At 40.2% G+C, this 20,120-nt stretch overlaps 1 protein-coding gene across 1 annotated transcript in view; it reads right to left on the bottom strand.

Moving 5' to 3' along the window:
• Positions 1-19,548, bottom strand: part of LOC308500132 (cytochrome P450 3A12-like) — a 53,916-nt gene extending 34,368 nt beyond the window's left edge. The window contains exons 1-5 of the mRNA XM_081054339.1: positions 19,364-19,548; positions 17,669-17,762; positions 15,543-15,595; positions 12,106-12,205; positions 1,814-1,927 (exon numbers count right to left, since the gene is read on the bottom strand). Of these exons, the coding sequence (XP_080910465.1) occupies positions 1,814-1,927; positions 12,106-12,205; positions 15,543-15,595; positions 17,669-17,762; positions 19,364-19,440 (438 nt within the window). The 5' untranslated portion in view covers positions 19,441-19,548. The remainder of the gene's footprint in view (positions 1-1,813; positions 1,928-12,105; positions 12,206-15,542; positions 15,596-17,668; positions 17,763-19,363) is intronic.
• Positions 19,549-20,120: the final 572 nt, after the last annotated feature.

Here is a 20,120-nt window from a genome sequence, read left to right on the forward strand (position 1 = left end):
TTATTATGCTTTTTATTTCCATTTTTATGTTTCCTACCTCTTTGTTGATGTTCTCACTGAGCTCATTGGACATCCTTATAACCAGTGTTTTGAATGCTGCATCTGGTGGGTTGCTTTTCTCCATTTTGTTTAGTTCTTTTTCTGCAGTTTGTTTTGTTCTTTCATTTGGAAAATGTTTTTTTGTCTCCCCATTTGGTTGCCTCCCTATGCTTGTTTCTATGTATTAGGTTGAGCTGCTATGTCTCCCAGTCTTAGTAGAGTGGCCTTATGTAGTAGGAGTTCTGTGGGGCCCAGTGCTGCAGTCTCCCTGGTCACTTGAGCCGGGTGCTCCAGGTGTGTTCTTTGTGTGTGCCCTCCTGTTGTAGTTGAGCCTTGATTACTCTTTGTACATCAATGGGTGTTATTGGCCCTCCGGATTATTGGTTGTGAGGATTGTCTATGACTACAATGGAAAAGCTATTGTGTAGGGGCTTACACTACAGAGCAGGATTTTCTTTAGCAGGACTTGGGTGCCTGCCCAGTCTGCCTTTTGGGTGTTTTGCCTGTGGAAGTGGTTGGGTGATGCTCCAAAATTGTCCAAAGCCAGCCCGCTGGGTTTGTGTTTCTGGGTCACTTGGGTGCAGCTCTGTTACAGGTCATAGTCAGCCATTGCCTGTATCCTGCTCAGGTCCACTTGGCATAAGCTACAAAGTGATGTGAAGATGGTTGCTATGTGTGTAAACCTGGGCTTGGAGGTGCCTGGAGGAGGCTAAGCTGAGAATAGAGGCTAGCTTTTGTTTGTTGGGCTTGGGGTTGTTTACCAAGAGGTACATAACAGACTAATGTCTGATGCTGCTTATTTGGGGTTTGTTAACTCCTGGGGGATTTTAGGAAAGTCCTCAGCATGAGCCAAGATAGGCCATTTTTATGGAAAATCCACTGGAATTGGTCTGGGTGGGCCCACAAGTTGGAGGAGGGCGGGATCTCAGGGAATTACCAGGGCAGGGTGAATGGTGTTAGTCAGATTGAGGGAGCTTATCTGGTGCCTATCTGCATCTACGTACTGGGTGGAGTGAGGACTCAACAAAGGAACAATGGCCTCGGTCATCACTTCTGCCTGGGAGAAAGTTGCCCCTCCATCCCTTGCCCTGACATCAGATAATCCAATTCCTCCTTGTATGTTCCTGGTGCTTTTGAGCTGCTGCCCCAGCATTGGAGCTCAGAGTGAGTGAGTCTGTCAGCGAGTAAGTCCATGTGTTGGCCCTTTAAGAGGAAGGCCTGGGACTCCATCAGTCTTCCATTTTACTCAGCCGCAATCTCCACTAGATTTCATAGCCAAATTGTGGGGACTTCTCTTCCCAGCACTGGAACCCCAGGCCGGAGAGTCTAGTTTGGGGCTTAAGGAGCCTTTGCTCCTTAAGTGGACCACTGCAGCTGAGACATTCCTCTTGATTTTCAACCACCACATGTGGGTGTGTGACCAGCCCATTCCATGTCTCGGCCCCTCTTACCAGACATGGCTTCTTCTGTATATCCTTAGTTATAGGACTTCTGTTCAGCTAGACTTCAGTTGATTCTCAGTGATGGTTGTTCTGTAGGTTAGGTGTACCTTTGAATGGTTGCAAGAAGAAGCAAGCACCATGTTTACTTACTCCTCCATCCTGACTGGAACTCCTATGATGAATCTTTCAATGTCACTATTTTTACGAAGCTCAAATTCAGCAGGCTACCCTTTGGAAAGAAACAACCTTATTTTCTACCTATCCTCAGATGCATTCTTTAACTTTCTTAATTAATTTAACATTCTTAATTAAAGGTCCTCTTATTTTCTTACCTCCTTGAGCTTTCCACTGGTGAATGTTGGAGACAACAATGTTCGTATTCTCTTCCAATTTTCATCCTCAGACAGTGTGACGGCACTTCTCATAAATCCGGCTGGACCAACAGACTAGAGGCAAAAGAAAAAGAGATTTTGCCCTATATAAGTTTTGGAGGTCTCAACAGTTGTGAACAATTTGTTAAATGGGTATCCATTATTCAACAAATATTTAGTGGCTGTCTATTTAGTAGCAGACCTTACACTAGATACTCAACATACATTTATCCCAAATGTGTCGCATCCTGTAAGGGTGGAGGAGACATCCAACTACCTGATATGGTATTCAGCATTTTTATTCCAATCTCTTTTTTATTTCAAATGACCCATGAAGTAAGGAAACTGCACTTCCAGGGGGAATAGATAGGACTAAGATACAGTACATCCTCCAGGGCTGAATAGAATAGAAAGGGATTGTTGACAGATAGCCAGATCGCCTAGGCAAACTCTATGTTGCTTCAGACCAGTTCTTTACTTATGTCTACAGCATGAGCAACTTCAAAAAGTGATGTGTTAACATGGTAACTTTTATAAATAGTAGTTAAACTTCACAGATAAGGAATCTATTGGCCATCCTGAAAAAAAATGATACAATTACATCGAAATCCTTTTCCTTTACATTTTTCCACCAGGGATGGAAGGAGAAAAAAAAGAGATAATTCTATTTGTTGGCTTGGGACTGGCCTATCAAGCCAAACTGCTTAAGACTCTTCCAACTTCTAACACTGTATTTTGTTTTAAAATGAATATTTCCAATATCCATTCATGATAAAAAAAACTCATCAACTATGAAGAGAAGAAAACTTTCTCAACTTGATAAATAGCACCTACAAAAAAACCTACAGCTAACATCACACTTAATGATGAAACATCACACTGGAGTAACATCACCAAGACTGCAGAGTAGGAGCCTCTGTTGCCCCACAAAGAACAACAATTGAGACAGCTGTCCAGAAACAAAAATAAGTCAGTGAGAGAGCAGTTCACTTAAGAAGCTTGAGCAACATAGTGGAGCAAAAACCTGAGAATGACTGTACAAAATGGATAGGGAGGATGGTTTCACTTTGCCTACATCATCTCATCCCCCAGGCCAGCACTGCTCAGTGCCAAGAGGGAACTCCCCAGCCTGAGAGACTTTGCCTTGCTGAGAAAAGAACAGGGTGAGATACAATTTCCCCCAGTTTTGACCAACTTTGGTTTCACTATCCCAATATATTAGCATAGATGAGAAGTCTAGAGGCAGCTAAGAACAAAGAAGAATAGCAAGGACTGCCAGGATCAGCTTGTGACAGGATTCACTGTGCTTTTATTTCTCTTGCTCCACAGAAGACCCCAACAGACTTTTCTGCTGAGGAAAGCAACAGCCAGAACAGCTGTTGTGAACACCCTGCAGGTTTTGCTGCTGATTGCCACACAGGTTTTCATATTTGCACACTGCAACAGACTGAGACCTGCCTTATCACACTCCATCCTCACCAGAGCTACCCCAAGTGGTGCCTCCACCCTGAGCCCCAGGATCTGCACCAGCAACCAGCACTGGCATATGTGACTGGGCATGTGCATAACTCAAGCCTAGTCCCCTGCAGCTGTTCAGGTGCCTGACTCCAGTCAGTTGACTAAACTGCCACATGTGTTCACAGCTAATCCTTGCAGCTGCACACCTAGATACTGTCAGCCTCAATTCCGTTCAGCAGCCCCCCACTACTGTGCATGCACCTGTAGCTCACCCCTGCAGCTCGCCCCTGCAGCCATGTGAGTTCACAGTGACAGCCTGAGAATTCTACCTCCATGCCCACATTTAGCCCCAGCCCCTGCCACGAGCCTTGGCCCTTACCATTGGGCACGTGCCTGCAGTCAGCCCCCACTGATAAGCATTTGCATACCACCAACTTTGGCTGCCTGACTAAGTCCCTCACTGCTGGAGTTGTTGATGCTGCTTAAGACACTTTTTTGCTACCGTGGACACTCAACAGCTCTTGCTGCCAAGGATCATGCAGTTGGTGATGTGGTGAACCCCAGCAGCATAGGCCAACAATGCTTCACTAACCTGGAGCCACCCCACTCCCCACAATAGCAACACACCACTACACTGAAGGTCACAGCGCACTCCATTGTGCCCCAACCCCAAAGTAAAGGTCTTTCTTTACTGAAGTTAGTTAATAAAGTCTGGAAAAGGTGACTGCTTCTTCAAATGAACAGACATTATTTCAAGATAGGGATCATGAAGAATCAGCAAGAGATGATACCACCAAAGGAAAACAATAAATTTTTAGCAACTGACCTCAAAAAAATGGAGATCACAAATTGCCTGACAAGGGATTCAAAATAATTGTTCCAAAGAAGCTCAGAGAGGTACAAGAAACACAGATTAACAAAAATTTAACAAGATCATTTGGTGTCATTTTCCGTGATTGTTTGTGGCCTCTATATGTTGCAATGGTGTCTGTGCATAAGTATTAATCAATGTTACTTCAATAAATTTAATTTTAAAAAAGTTAACAAAATAGAAAAATTACAAAAACACAATGAGAAGAACTACAAAGGGATATGAAACATAAAAAAATTACAAAAAGATATTTTGATGCTGAAGACTATATGATTGAATTTAATAAATGCAACAGAGAGCTGCAAGAGCAGATTCAATAACAGTCAGTGAACTCAAAGACAGATCTTTTTTTAGAATGCAAAGGAATGAAGAAAGACTACAGGATTATGGGATATCATTAAATGAAACAATATTCTCATTATTGGAGTCCTAGAAGGAGAAGAAACAAAGGGGCAGAAAGCTTATTTTAAAAATTAATGGCTGAGACAACTGCCAAAGATTTTGGGAAGATGGTGGATTAGGTAAATGCTATGCCTACTGCCTCCTGGGATCACACCAAAATTACAACTAAATTATAGAACAATCAACCTCAAGAATCATTTGAAGACTAGCTGAACACAACACATACAACTAAAGATATAATGAACAAACCATATTGAGACTGGTAGGGGGGGCAGAGATGCAAAATGGGCTGACCCCAAACCCGCAGGCAGTAGTTGCACACTGGGAGGGACATCTCAGTAGTAGATGTCCCCCCAGAAGAGGGAGGGGTCTCAGCCCCATATCAGGCTCCCCAGCCCAGGTGTCCTGTGCTGGGAAGAGGAGTTCCCAAAATATCTGGCAGTGAAAATCAGTGAGGACTCTATCTGTTTGTCCCAGTGGGACAGAAGGCAGCTGGAAACGCCGATGCCCTCTTAAAGTGCCAGCACATAGACTCATTCACTTGCAAACACTCACCTGGTGTCTGGTGGACGGGTGGCAATGCGAGAGGTGCCAGAGACATATGGGGAAAGACTGAGTTGTATGGCTTTTGGGTGAGGTCTGGAGGGACAGCTGCCATTTTTTCTGTGTGTAGCTTGCTTCACAGGTAGCCTACATCAGGGATCCATCATGCGTATGTTGAACTCTTCCCTGAAGGGCCAAATCTGAGACCACATTGGTCTGGTAAAATCTATGCATGCACACCACTTTGGTGATGCCTTGGGTCCCAACCCCACACAGCGAACACTGAATCACCTGGGGCACTCTTGGCTTTTGAGTGGCCTGCCCTGCCCCACAAGCTGCAGAAGAGTTTTACAGCAGCAGAGGGTCTGTGGAGGCCTGGAGAACTTTTGGTGGTGGGCACTGAGCCACAGCATACACTGCAGCCTCTCTGGGGTAGCTCTTGGGAATCTGTGGGCCTGAGCCCAGTGGTGACTGGTTGTGGTGTTCTCAGAGTATTTTTGCAAATTGGTCACTGGCCTGGTACTGGTGCAAGAACCAAAACTGCATTAATTTTGTAAAAACCACTTCCCATACCCCATGCTCTCTGAAACTCCACCCTATCCATGTAGGGCTGCATTTCCATGGGCCCTCTCAACCTTTGATTAAAAGTTAATAAAAAAAAAGTTGATTAAAAGTATTGATTAATACTTATGCCCTACTCCACAAACTGCAGTAGCCTTTTATAGCTGCCCAGGCCAGCAGTGGCTCGGGACATTTTGAAGAGTGGTCACAGTCCAAGCACTGATGCAAAAACTGAATCTGCATTAACTTTGTAAAAACCATCAGCCATGCCTTGGAAATCCCTAGACAATACCCTGCCCACCTAGTGCCACATTGCTGGTGCCACTTGCATACTGCGCCAACCAACCCAGCCCACACATCTAAGGATGCTCTTTCGATGGCTGGGCCTTACAGGCAGCCAGCAGATGGCAAGAAACCTATGGGGCTCTGGGCCTTTGGCCAAGCTACCCTGGGTCCAATACGGGTGGCAGCTGGCCTCATTACAGTGAGGCCACCTCCACATGCCTCCAGGTCTAGCACAAACAGCAACCAATCACATATGACTTTGTACCTCCTAGGTAGCCCTGGGCCGGTCATAGGCAAAGCTGAAAGTGGCCTTCAGTGGAGCGCCTCCCAAGAGACACCAGAAACAACACACCCAGAGGCTGGCTTCAGAGCACACCAGCGCACTACCTGGTTAGCCCCACAAACAGCACACCCCAATAGTAGTATCAATAGGCACAGGACCCCAGAGGGGCAAATCTCCCTCTGAGGGTGTCAGCCCCCACAATGCAGCTCATACATTGTGGCCATAGCCAATCCTCACAGTCAGTCAGCCTGGGAGTCAATCCCACCCACTGACATGCCAAAAGCAATCAAGGCTCAAATACAACAGGAGAATACACACAACACACACAAGGGACATTCCTGGAACATATGCACAGGAGGTCAGGGAGACTATGCCATTGGACCACACAGGACACCTACTATATAATGTCACCTGGCAAAGACTGAGAGACAGGAGATATTCTGAATACATAAAAGCAGACAGAGAGAGGCAACCAGAATGAGGAAACAAAGAACATGTCCCAAATAAAAGAACAGTAGAAACCTCCAGAAATAGAACTAAATGAAATGGAGGCAACCAGCCTACTAGAGACAGAGTTTAAAATACGGATTATAAGAATTGTTAAGGAACTTAGTGAGAATTTCAACAAAGAGATAGTAAGCATACAATAACTGAATACAACAAAGAATACAAAAACTGAAATGAAGAATACACTAGCAGGAATCAACAGCAGATTTGATGAAGCATAGGGTTGAATAAGCGATTCAGAAGCAAGGTAGCAGAAAACACCCAATCAGAACAACAAAAAGAAAAAAGAATTAAAAAAAAGAAGATCATTTAAGGGACCTGTGGGACAACATCAAGCATAACAACATTCACATCATAGGAGTACCATAAGGAGAAGAGAGGGAGCAAGGGATTGGGAACCTATTTCAAGAAATAATGACCAAAAACTTCCCTAACCTGGTGAAGGAAATAGACATACAAGCCCAGGAAGTGCAGAGAGTCCCAAACAAGATGAACCCAAACAGGCCCACACCAAGATACATCATAATTAGAATGGCAAAGGTTAAAGACAAAGAGAAAAATCCAAAAAACAGCAAGAGAAAGACAAGTAGTTCCTTACAAGTTAGCTCCCATAAGTCTATCAGCTAATTTCCCCATAGAAACTTTGCAGGCCAGAAGGAAGTGGCAAGAAATACTCAAAGTGATGAAAAATAAGGGCCTACAACTAACACTACTCTATCCAGCAAAGCTATCATTTAAAATTGAAGGAGGATAAAGAGCTCCCTATACAAGAAAAAGCTGAAAGTGTTCATCACCACCAAGCCAGTATTACATGAAATCTTAGAGGGACTTCTTGAAGATAGGGGGAAAATGATCAAAATTATGAATAATAAAATGGCGATAGCAACATATCTATTAACAATTTTTAAAAATGTAAATGAATTAAATGTTCTCATCAAAAGACAGAAATGCTAAATGGATAAGAAAACAAAACGCTTACATATGCTGCCTACAAGAGATGCACTTCAGATTGAAAGACACTCAGATGAGAAGTAAAGGGATGGAAAAAGTTATTTCATGAACAGATTGATCTAAAAATACCTTACTCAAACACATTATAATAAAACTGTCAAAAATCAAAGACAGAGAACCTTGGAAACAGCAAGAGGAAAGGAGCTCATCATATACAAGGGAACCATCAAAAGGCTATCAGCAGATTTCTGAGAAGAAATCTTCAAGGCCAGACAGAAGACAATAGGATGATATATTCAAAGTGCTGAAGTAAACATAGGGGTGCATATCTTTTTTGAATTAGCGTTTTGGATTTCTCTGGATAGATACCTAAGAGTGGAATTGCAGGGTCATAAGATAGTTCCATTTCCAGGTTTTTGAGATACCTCCATAGTGATTTCCATAGAGGCTGCACCAGTCTGCAATCCCACCAACAGTGCACCAGGGTTCCTTTTTCTCCACATCCTCGCAAGCACTTGTTTTTTGTTGATTTATTAGTGATAGCCATTCATACTGGAGTGAGGTGGTATCTCATTGTGGTTTTTATTTACATCTCTCTAATGATTAGTGAGGTTGAGCATGTTTTCATATGTCTATTGCCCATCGGTATGTCCTCTTTAGAAAAATGTCTCTTCATGGTGTTTGCCCATTTTTAATTGGATTGTTTGTTTCTTTGGTGTTGAGTTGAGTGAGTTTTTTTTTAAAAAAACTTGATATTAAACCCTTATCCGATGTATCACTGACAAATATCTTCTCCCATTTAGTAGGATGTCTTTTTGTTTTATTGATGGTTTCCTTTGCTGTGAAAAACATTTTCAGTTTGATGTAATCACATATGTTTATTGCAGCACTATTCACAATAGCCAAGAAATGGAAACAACCAATATGTCTATCAACTGGATGGACATCAACTAAATGTCCATCAGCTAAATGTCCAGTAGACAACTGGATTAAGAAACTGTGGTACAATGGAGTATTACTGGGCCATAAAGAAGGAAATTTTACCATTTGCAAAGATATGGATGGACCTCCAGAACATTATGCTAAGTGAAGTAAGTCAGACTAACTTATTTGATCTCACTTATATATGGAATCTAAAGAATAGAATAAATGATCAAACTAATCAGAAAAAGTCTCAGAGATATAGAGAAAAAACTAAGGGTTGCTAGATAGGAGGAGGTTGGGGATGAGAGAGAAAGTGAGGGGATTAGAAAGCACACATTTTTAACCACAAGATTTCCATGGGGATATGAAAGACAGTTGGGGGAATATAATCAATAATGTTGTAAAGATTTTGTAGGGTATCTGATGGACACTTGTCTTATTAGGGAGACCACTTCAGGGATGGTGTAGGTGCTTGACTACTGCAGTGCACACCTGAAGCTGAACAATAGTGAATGTCAACTATAATTTAATATATGTATGTATATAGTCACAGGATGTGGAGTACAGCATAGAATCAATGGAACTGTAACAGCTATATACAATGCCAGAGGGGTAGTAGATTTGGGGGGGGGGTTATCACTTTGTGAAGGGTGTAAACATCTATTACATTGTCTTGTACAGCTGAAACTAATATAAATAAATAAATAAATAAATAAATAAATAAATAATGCTGAAAGATAAAAACAGAAACAAAAAGCCCCTACCAACCAAGAACACTTTTCCCAGAAAAGCGGTCCTTCAGAAATAAGAGAGAGATAAAGATATTTCCAGACAAACAAATGTGGAAAGAGTTCATCTCCACCAGAACTGTCTTACAAGAAACACTGAAGGAAGATCTTGAGATGGAAAGAAAGGACACTAATAAATAAGATAAAATCATATGAAAGTATAAAACTCACTGGCAAGTGTAAATATATAGTCAAATTCAAAATACAGTAATATTATAATGGTGGTAGGCAATCAATTATAACTCTAGTGCAAAGGTTAAAAATAACTATAGATAAAATAATTTGTTAATGGATATCTAATAGAAAAAGACGTAAGAATAACATCACAACATAAAATGGGAACAAAGTTGTTATCAGCTTAAAATAGACTGTTATATCTATGAAATATTTCGTGTAAGTCCCTGGTAACTACAAAGCAAAAATCTATGGTAGATACAGAAAAGAAAAAGGAATCAAAGCATACTACTATAGAAAATTATAAAATCCCAAAAGAAAACAAGACAACAAGAAGAAGGAACAGGGAACTATGACATACCTGAATTAACAAAATGGCAATAGTAAGTCATTATCTATCAATAATTGCTTTCTATATAAGTGGAGAGATAAATGGATAAAGAAAATGTAGTGTGTGTGTGCCCGCATTGTGTGTGTATACACACACACACACTTGTATATATGCGCACACCCACTGGAATTTAATTCAAGCTTAAAAAGAAGGAAATCCTGCCATTTGCGACCACATGGATGAACCTGGAGGAGAGTATGCTAAGTGAATTAAGTCAAATACAGAAGGACATATATCACATAATCTCACATACAGAATCTAAAAAAAGAGAAAAAAATAACAAAACTCACAGTAACAGAATAGAATGATGATTATCTGAGTGTGAGGGGAAGGAAAGATATTGATCAAAGGATACAAACTTTTAGTTATAAGATGAAAACGTTCTGACCTAATGTACAGCATGGTGAATATAGTTAACAATTCTGTATTGTATACTTGAAATTTGCTAAGAATAGTAGATCTTAAGTGTTCTTACCACACACCAAAAAAGCTAATTATGAGAAGTGATGGATATGTTAATTCATTTGTGGTAATCATTTTACAATGTATGCACATATCAAAATATCATACTGCATGTCTTAAATACATACATTTTTATTTGTCAAAATAAATATATAAAAATTTAAAAATGGTGAAAACAGAATGCTTCCCCCTTAGATCAGGAACAAGGCAAAAATGTCCACTCAAAGCACTATTGTATAATATCATCCTGGAAGTCCTAGCTAGGGCAGTAAGACAAAAAGAAGAAATAACAGGCATACAGATTGGAAAGTAAAAAATCGAAGCATCCCTGTTTTCAGGTAACATAATTGTCAACGTGAAAATCTCAAAAAATATAAAAAGAAAACCTCTAGAACTAATAAATGAGCTCAGCAAGATTGTAGGATACGAGATCAACAGAATCTCTCGTATCTATATAATAACAGTGATGTCTGAAAACACTACCATTTACAATCCAAAGAAAATGAAATACTTTAGGTGTAAATTTAACAAAACATGGATAGAATTTCTATTGGAGAAAGGGATCAAAAAAAAGCCTAAATAAATCAAGAGACATACTATACTGTGTTTTCATGGAAAGACTTTACTTTGTAATGATATAGATTTTCTCCAAATTGATCTATGTGGTTACTTTCAATTCTTATGAAAATCTCAGCAATTGTTTTCTTTGTAAACATAGATTAGCTTAGTTTAACTTTGTATGGAAAGGCAAAGACATAGAATAGCTAAAACGATTCTGAAAAAAAGGTGGGACAATAATTCTTCTCCATGCTGAGACTTACTACACAGGTACAGTAATCAAGATCGTGTGGAACTAGTGGAGGGTAGATACATAGATCAATGAACAGAGCAGAGAATGAGAAACAGACTCACACAAATAGGCCCAACGATTTTTGACAATAGTGCAAAAGCCATTCAAGGAGGAAGGCTAGCCTTTTTACAAATAGTGCTGCAGCAAGTAGGCATCCATAGGCAATGAATAAACAAACAAACAAACTTTGACCTCAACTTCATACCTTATATAAAAATTAGAATTAAATGGATCATAGATTTAAATGTAAAACGTAAAACTTTATAACATTTAGAAAAAAGTAGGAGAAATTCTTCAGGACCCAGGGCTAGGTGAGGAGTTTTCAGACTTGGCACCAAAGGCACAACCCATAAAAGGAAAAATCGATAAGTTGGTTTCATCAAAATTAATGTTTGCTCTGCTGAAGACCCTGATAAGAGGAAAAGATGAGCTACACACTGTGACTAAGAAAAATAGTGAGAGGGAAACTTATGGTGATGGAACAGTTCTGCATCTTCATTGTGGTGGTGGTTACACAAATCTTCACATAGGAAAATTTTTATAGAGATACGAACACATACAAAAATAGAGTACAGAAACTGATGAATCTGAATAAGTTCTATGGATAGTACCAATGGCACTTTCGTGCTTTGGTATTGTACTACAGTCATACAAGACATTACCAATGGGGGAGACAGAATGAAGTGTACATGACATAGGACCTTCCTGGATTTTTAGACAACTTCCTGTTTATCCATTATTACTTCAAAATTAAAATTTAATAAACAAATAAAATTTAAAGCAAAAAAAGAACGGATGCCTACCCGCCGGTTTGTGAACGCAGAATAACATTCTTTCACCAGTACTGTTTTGATCATGTCTGTATCTGTGATAGCCAACACGGGCTGTCGGCCATCATAGAACCTGTGTGGAGGAAACAGAGTTAATCACTTTTTCTTTTTAGTGGAGTTACTTTTTTTAAATTAAAATTTATTGAAAAAAAATTTATTGGGTGACAATGGTTTGTAAAATTACATAGGTTTCAAGTGTACAATTCTGTAATACAGAGTACGTAGCATCAAAGGACAGTCTGGGCTTCCAGGAGTGGTTCCATCTGCAGATATTGTCTTGTAAAATTTAATCAACCCTGTAATATATAGAGGATGTATTACAGATTAATTTTATATAGATGATGTATTACAGATAAAAATATATAGATTATGTATTACAGATTAAATTCCACTCCTGGAAGTCCTGATTTTCCTTGGATGTTACATAATCCATATTCCTAGAGATCATGGTTAGAAATAACATGAGAAACCAGGTGGTGTGTACATAGGTATTTTCTATACAATTCTCTATAATTTTTTGTATGTTTAAAATATTTCTTTTTAAAAAAATCTTGCTTTTTTTAATTTGTATTTTGGAAATCTTCTATATCAGCACAGAGAATTTTCTCATTCTTTTTACAGCTGCAAAATATTTCTTTGTATAAATTTACTGCAATGTGTTTAGCTACTGATGGACATTTAGATTTTATCCCCAATCTTTTACTAAAGCAAACAATGAGACAATGGTTAACCTTTTACTCACATTATTTTGCCTGTGTACAAGCATATTTGAATAATGAATTCTCAGAAATGTTACTCCTGGATCAAAGGGTATATACATTTGTAATCTTACTAGATATTACCATATTGCTCTCTTTAGGAATTACATTCACTTTATATACCCACTAGTAACATGAGAGTGTGATCACTTTATTATCCTATTATACACAAAGAAGTGTGTTATTAAACCCATGAGTTGATATCTAAAGCACTTATACTTAGTGAATGGGACATAACAAGAGGGTGTTAATTACTTTTATTAATAAAAAAGGAAGTTAGGCTAGTAAATAGTTGAAGGAAAGTAAATTATTTGGGAACAGAAGAAAAAATGAGAATCCATCCACTCAGTCATTTAAAAACATGCTTTTGAAGATACATCAAAAGCATGCAAAATGCATATTACATCATATTAGATGAAAAGTACAGACATGCTGATCACAAATATGTAAAAATGTGTTTGCTAATGAAAAATACTTGAAATGCTCAAAAAGATCTAGTAGGAATATGAATGATTTATTTACCCTATTTTCCAAAATTTATTTAGTAGTTTATAATTTCTTAAGGGATATATTATGTTAACTATTAAAGAGGAGTCCTGGTTAGAATTACGATTAGAAAATTTTAAAACAAAAGGACAAAGAATAAAAAAAATACAGAGGAGCATGTACAAATAATTTAAACATATTTTCTTTTCATTGCTTATATTTATTCTACATATGGGTCCAAAGGGGTCCTCGGCTCAGTGTAGGTGACATCTGTTAGCAGCATGGCAAGCCCACTTTTGACATATGTACCACGCAAAGCGGACTCTTTCTTTGTGATACATTCTTATTTGGCCTGATCTCCTGATTTGTTTACTATAAGTTTAATTACACCATCCTCTGGCATCTTATTTTTTATTATAAATCAGTTGCATTAGCTAGAACAAAATAGAAGATTTTCCACAAGACTCACCTATTCTTTCTTTGACTTCATGGAGGAATTTCAAATGCTTTTATGATCACATATAAAAATGGTTGAGAACCACTGCTCTTAACGCTTCCCATTTCCAAAAAAAAAAAATGTTCTAAAACTCAGAAGGTTTAAGTGGGTGTTGAATACATTTAGTGTTGAAGAAGTGACATTGTGATGGCACTTGGTCGATCAAATTGATCATATTTCTTGGATAAGTCCCCTTCCCCATCATGTTTATACAAAAACACCTGGGTGACCTCAGAGATAATGTGGATGCCTGACCATGGCATTGTACACCAGAAGCTAAATATTAATGAATGCCAACTATAATTTTATATGTATAATGTGATGGCTCGGTGTGAGGTCGGAGGGATAATGAATGGGGGGAGGGGGGTTCACAGTGTGAGGGATATAAATGATGAACGTCTAAGTATTACCTTGTCTTGTACACCTGAAACTAATAAAAAAAGAAAAAAAAAACAAAAAAAAAAACACAAACACCTGGGTGGAGAGACAATGGTTTTCGGTCACCCTTTATATCCGTGATCTCATACCAGCCTTACTATTTCTTCCACTACTTGTTAACCTTCAGATTCTTGGGCCCCAGTCCAGATCCTCCAGATTCAGTGTTGCTAGGGCATGGGCCCCAAGAATCTGCTTTATGGACAAGCTCTCCCAGGTGATTCTTACATACACCCAAGCATGAGAACCATTTTCTAAACAAAGAAAGTGACTCCACCCAGAGCTCACAAGTAGTAAATGTTGGAAGGGGCAGTTTGAGCTGGACCAGTGGTGATCCAGTGTTGTGCGTTCATTCTACACCATCACGCAGACTCTCTGGGCCACGCCAACTCAGTAGAACTGTATGGTTTCTGTCGACTTGAGAGAAGATGACCAATACAGAGAGATAAAGCCTTCTCTCACTTGCTTCTACCATGCAAGCACCACGTTACACCTCTTCTGCTGCTCTTACCACACCTCCAGCAGCTCGGAAGAGGAACAGCTGCTGGAACTGGCCGAGGCCACTCCATACAATACTCAAGTCCACCAGCCCACCAGGAAAAGGGTGGTTTGGAAATATGCTACATCTTCTCAAAGAAGGAGAATAGGGTAGATAAAGCAATACATGTGTAGTCTAAACTTCTATTAAAAAGTCTTGGCTTAGAATTCATTTAAAATCCCAAACTCCATACTTGTGGAGAAAGTAAAAAACACTGAGCAGAAATAGTTTCCCATTCTGTGTACCTATACCCACAGTCCTTTTTAAAAATGACATAATATATCCAAATTTTAATTTTAAAATATTTGGATTTTAATTAATAGTGAATCATGTGGGAAAGGGGGAATGACATGCATTTATGAGAATATATGAGAAAGCTCAGAAATAATGCATTATCTGATTAAAGGTAATCTAAGAAAGGGAAAATGGAGAAGATGGGAATAATAAAACAATGGAGAGAGAGAAATGTCAGGAGTCCCCAAGCCACCAAATCTGGAGACTAGTGATAACCTGTGCTTTTCCAGCTTGATTCAGAATATTGACATGGACACGTGGTGACATATCGGATCCCTGGTAGAACAAGCCTCCAAAGCTTTACAATAACACTATAGGCTGAGATTGTCTTCATCACCATGTGTTGGGGTGGGGTCTCATTATATTAGCAAGTCTATCCGATGGAAGTATCCAGTATACTCACCCCCACATATTTCCATACTTTTTAAAACATTTCTTGTCAAAATCCCATACACCCTATAAGAGAAACAAAATTAGATTATTAATCCAAATGTACTGAACCCTGTCTCTAATTGGGACAAAAATGACCCAAATTACTTGAAATCATGCTTATTGGCAGACAGGGGGAAGCTCTTAGTCAGAGGTGTCGTGGGGAATGGAGGAAAAATGAAAGAGATATTTGAAATAAAGAATTTAAAATCACTCGTGAAACTTCTGTGACTAGTATAGATACTGAATGACTGACCCTTTTCTATGATATTAACTAACTCCTTGTCTTATGAAATTTCTGTTGTGCAAGTGTTGCCTCTCAAATCTCCAGAATTATTCCCTTCATGGACACAGAACTGAAGCTGAGGAAAAGTAAGAGTGGCCTGCACACTCTTTGATCTCCTGGTTAAGCATGATTTTCATTTATCTCATGAGCCCTCTCTAGAATTCCAGCAGAATTAGGAAGTTTGACACACCAGTGACCTCTTTTATTCTAGCAGATTTGAATAAATGTAAGACACATTTTTTGAGTGAGAAACTGACTGAGGGAATGAATGAATGACAAAGTGGATTTGCCTTCTGGTTTTCCAACTCAACACGGAAAAGTTGGGGAGATGGCACCACTCTACCAGGACAGAGCAAGTTAACACACTTGCTCTGAGCTTTCACTTCTGTCACTTAAAATACAAATCTTCCGATTGCTAAGTTTCGGCTGTGATATTAGATGTTTTAAGTATGTAAAAGAAGGTCCCAGAAGTATGGGTTTAGGGGTGTATTGATAACGAGTTGATCTGGACAAGGTGGAAAGGAAATTATTGCTTTTTCAGAGGGAAAATTATGGGAAGTTCTTAGACTAATAGAAACACTGAAGACCTCAGTTGGGAGAATTAGGATCTGAGAAACAAGCCTCTGGTCTTGTTTGGGAAAGGAAATCTGGCAGAGAGCAGCCTGCACGCAAAGCTCTGCCTTCTGGCCTGAGTGATGTGAGCTGGTAACCTTTTGTCCAGGGGCCACACCCTAGGTGAAGCATAAGGGCAGGATATATCACAAAGGCCACACCAAAATCCACAGTCCATGTGTCAACTAGTATATTCCATTCAGTTAAATTCAATTTTTTATTATATTGTCAAATAATCTCCTACTAGTGATTTTTTATAAATAATTCTCTCTCGTTTACAAAAATCCCACACAACTCATTTAGAGGTTAAATATCTGAAGTTGATAGACAGCCCCCATCCTGCCTCAGTTATACCTGCTCAGACTCATGCATAGGTGCCTGTAATGGATTGCTATTTTGATGCTGACCCTCCCCGAAGACTGAGGGCACAGAAGTAAAGCAGAAAGCTCTTGTTCCTTCTCTCTTATCCCCCAACATCGTCAAGGCGAGCAAAGAGTGAGTAGGAGCCATGGATATAACTACAGGCATTTAGCAGTTCTTAGAGAATTCATGTACCCAAATTCCCTGATGGTGAACACTTGGGCTGCCAAATACACTGCAGTTTTGAAGCTATCCAGGAAGAAGGAAGCAAGAGCTACCAGGAGCTTATGCCACGAGCAGGAAATCTGACTCTAGCGTATACCCATAATGAGGCAGTGCCACTCACCTCCTTCATGCTTTTCACCTAATACTAAGTACGATTATGCCTTTCTGGGAATCTTCACCTGGCTGCAAGAAAATGCTTCTCATGATGCTCACAAGTGGGAACAGCAAGTCCTGTGCTGAACCAGCCAGAACATGCTGCTTCCCAACTGGGGCAAAACCTGAGATTCCTAACAGCTGACAACGGAGCCCTGGGGTAAACCTGGCCCAGTGCTGGGAGGGGCATATGACACCCTTTCCGGAAAGTGTGAAACCTCAGAATGTCCTCCTGAGGAGGGCACTTTGACTATGGGACTCAGCTGGGACAGTCAATGGAATTGTAACTGCAATATAAGATGCCAAAGGGGTAGTAGATTGGGGGAGGGAGGTTAGCATCGTGAGGGACGTAAATGTCTAACTATTACAATGTTTTGTACACCTGAAACTAATAAAAAAAAGAATATAAACAAAGATGATACTCTAAAATAAAAGAGAGAAAGAGGGACCCAAATACCACTCACCTTACGGTAGCCCAGAACAGTTCCAAAAAAAGGCAGAGGTTTCGGCCCAGGAATTCCCAGCTTCTTAAAAAGTCCATGTGTAGAGGTCCCATATCTATAAAGAAAATGAGAAAGCAGAGATTGTGGAATAGGAGCTGGGATGTTAAGTCTCTGACTGGAAACTGGAACAGTCAAGGGGAGGTAACATATAGGCAATAAGTAATAAAGCAATTCCGACAGTAATAATTCCATTCACTCGTCATCTCCTTTCTCACTTCCACTGGGAGAGTCACAAAAACTAATGATGATCATCAGCTACCAGGAGCTGAAGACTTCAGGGCCCCAATCCTAGAGTGAATGCTTGATAAATGTTTCCAGATTGGAGCGTTCCTGAGAGGCTCAGGCTGGAATTCTTCCAGAAAATTCACTCACGTCTATTTAGTAAGAGGACACTTCTATGATTTTGGCGATTCTAATTCTAGGCAGAAAAAGGAAAAAGGTTTTTCTGCTCCGATGATGAGATTTTGCATAACTGCATCCATCAGGGACTGAGGGTTAGTGAGAGCCCACCGAGACAGTGTTCTTACAGTTTGCTCTGTGACTTTATGCTTTTCCTTCCCTCTAGCCCCTGACCCTGTTTTAGGATCTGGGTCTCCTTAAGTATATCATCACAAAGAGGCCTTGGACTCGCCACAGTGTGCTCATTTCTATAGAATGAAACTGGGTTCAAGGCTTCCATTGTCCTCGTAGCTTTTCAGTTACACCCAAGTCTAAGTTCTCAGAAAATTTAGTGCCTTGTGCTCTAGAGAAGAGTGATTGTCCCACATGTGCCCTGAATGAAGCTGTATAAAGGAACCAATGACGAAATAATGCATTTCCAGACCATTCTTCCCCTGGTGGCCTCTGGTCCTCCAGCCTGTGATGGATTACTATTTTGATGCTGACCCTCCCCGAAGACTGGAAAGAAAAGGTGAAAGAAAAGAACGTGATTTCAAGATTTGTGCCAAGTTTGTTCTGCTATGAAGATTTCTCATTAAGGATAGACAGTACTGTCCATTACATAGTGGGGGAAAGAGCCCTAGGAGGGGAGCGCCAGGGGAGGGACACAGAAAAGAGGGGAGAGCCAGTGTGAAGATAATGGTGGGGTAGTCTGCAACCCCCATGAAATCTGGGGTGCACTCTGGTACTTTGCATAAATGATGCCAGGCAGTGGGAGGGCGGGAGCAGGAAACAACCTAGTTACTCAAGCACGAATCCTCGTACATATCTCCTACAGCAGACACAGAACTTGGAAAGCCAATGTGATGAGACCCAAACCCAGGCCACTCCCTCCTGCCTCAAGGACCCCCAGAGCTGGGAAGGGAGTGAGGACCCCACTGCACAGAGGCCAGTTCACTTTATCTGTGTCTGCTGACTTCTGCTTGATGAGTCTAACTCCATCCAAACTGCAGCCAATCAGAAGGTCATCCCCAGGAGTAAATAATGTCACTAAACCTTCTGTGTTACAGAAATTAGGAGTTGGGGCTTCATGGGGTGATACTCCTTCAACAGATTAGAGTAATATCAAGAATAACCCCTTTGGTGTTTGTGTGCCCAACGCGTAAGCAGCTACCCTTCATTAAATGTTTTATCTTCAAAACAGATAAGGGGAAGGGGGGCCTGATTCGCTCCCCAAGTCCAAGGTTGCAGAGGATACATATTTGGACGGTTACTCACAGATAGAGGAGCACCAGGCTGGTAGCCAGTAGAACCCAGGTCTCTGTGGAAAAGCTTGGGATCAGGTCCATGGCCATTTTTTTCTAAGGTCCTCTAGTCTGAGGCTCCCTTTCAGCAAAGTGTACTAGTCTTTGCCAGCCTGTGCGCGCAGAACTTGCTTTACCCAGTGGATAGTCAGTGAGACTGGATGTTTATGTGCTGGGAAAGGGGGTGGGGCTTGAACTGCAGCCAGTAGAAGGGCCATCTGTGTTTTACCTGCACCTGCCCTCTCCTCCTTTAAAGCTGGCAAAGCATCATGAACACTCCCACTCTGACCACCCTTGAGTTCATATTCTGTGGGAAATCAGTAAACAACTCACTCAGTTTTATCAGCAAGTCCAAAGGTTACAGAAACTCAAGTAAAGCAACTGGCCTGAAATCTCTAAACTGCCCTTGACTCCATGACTGCCTGCTCTAAAAAATACTTGAATTAATGTTATATGCTTCTATAACCTTTAATACTTTCACTTTTCTAACAAATATTGCAAAACATTAGTTTGGTTTTTTTACGTAACAAAAAAACCCAAAAAAGACAAAACCCATTGCTTATAACTATGTCCCTAGTGTATAACACATTTTCTACTGCATGGCAGGTGCTTAAATTGCTGAATGAGAGCCTTTCCCGCTATATTTTAAAGCTCAAAGGATTCAGAGAACATGTCAAATGTCGCATAACCAAATGTCTCATTATGTGACCAAACATGATAATGGGGATGAA

This window comes from Rhinolophus hipposideros (assembly GCF_964194185.1).
Source record: "Rhinolophus hipposideros genome assembly, chromosome: 7".
Lineage (NCBI taxonomy): Eukaryota > Metazoa > Chordata > Mammalia > Chiroptera > Rhinolophidae > Rhinolophus > Rhinolophus hipposideros.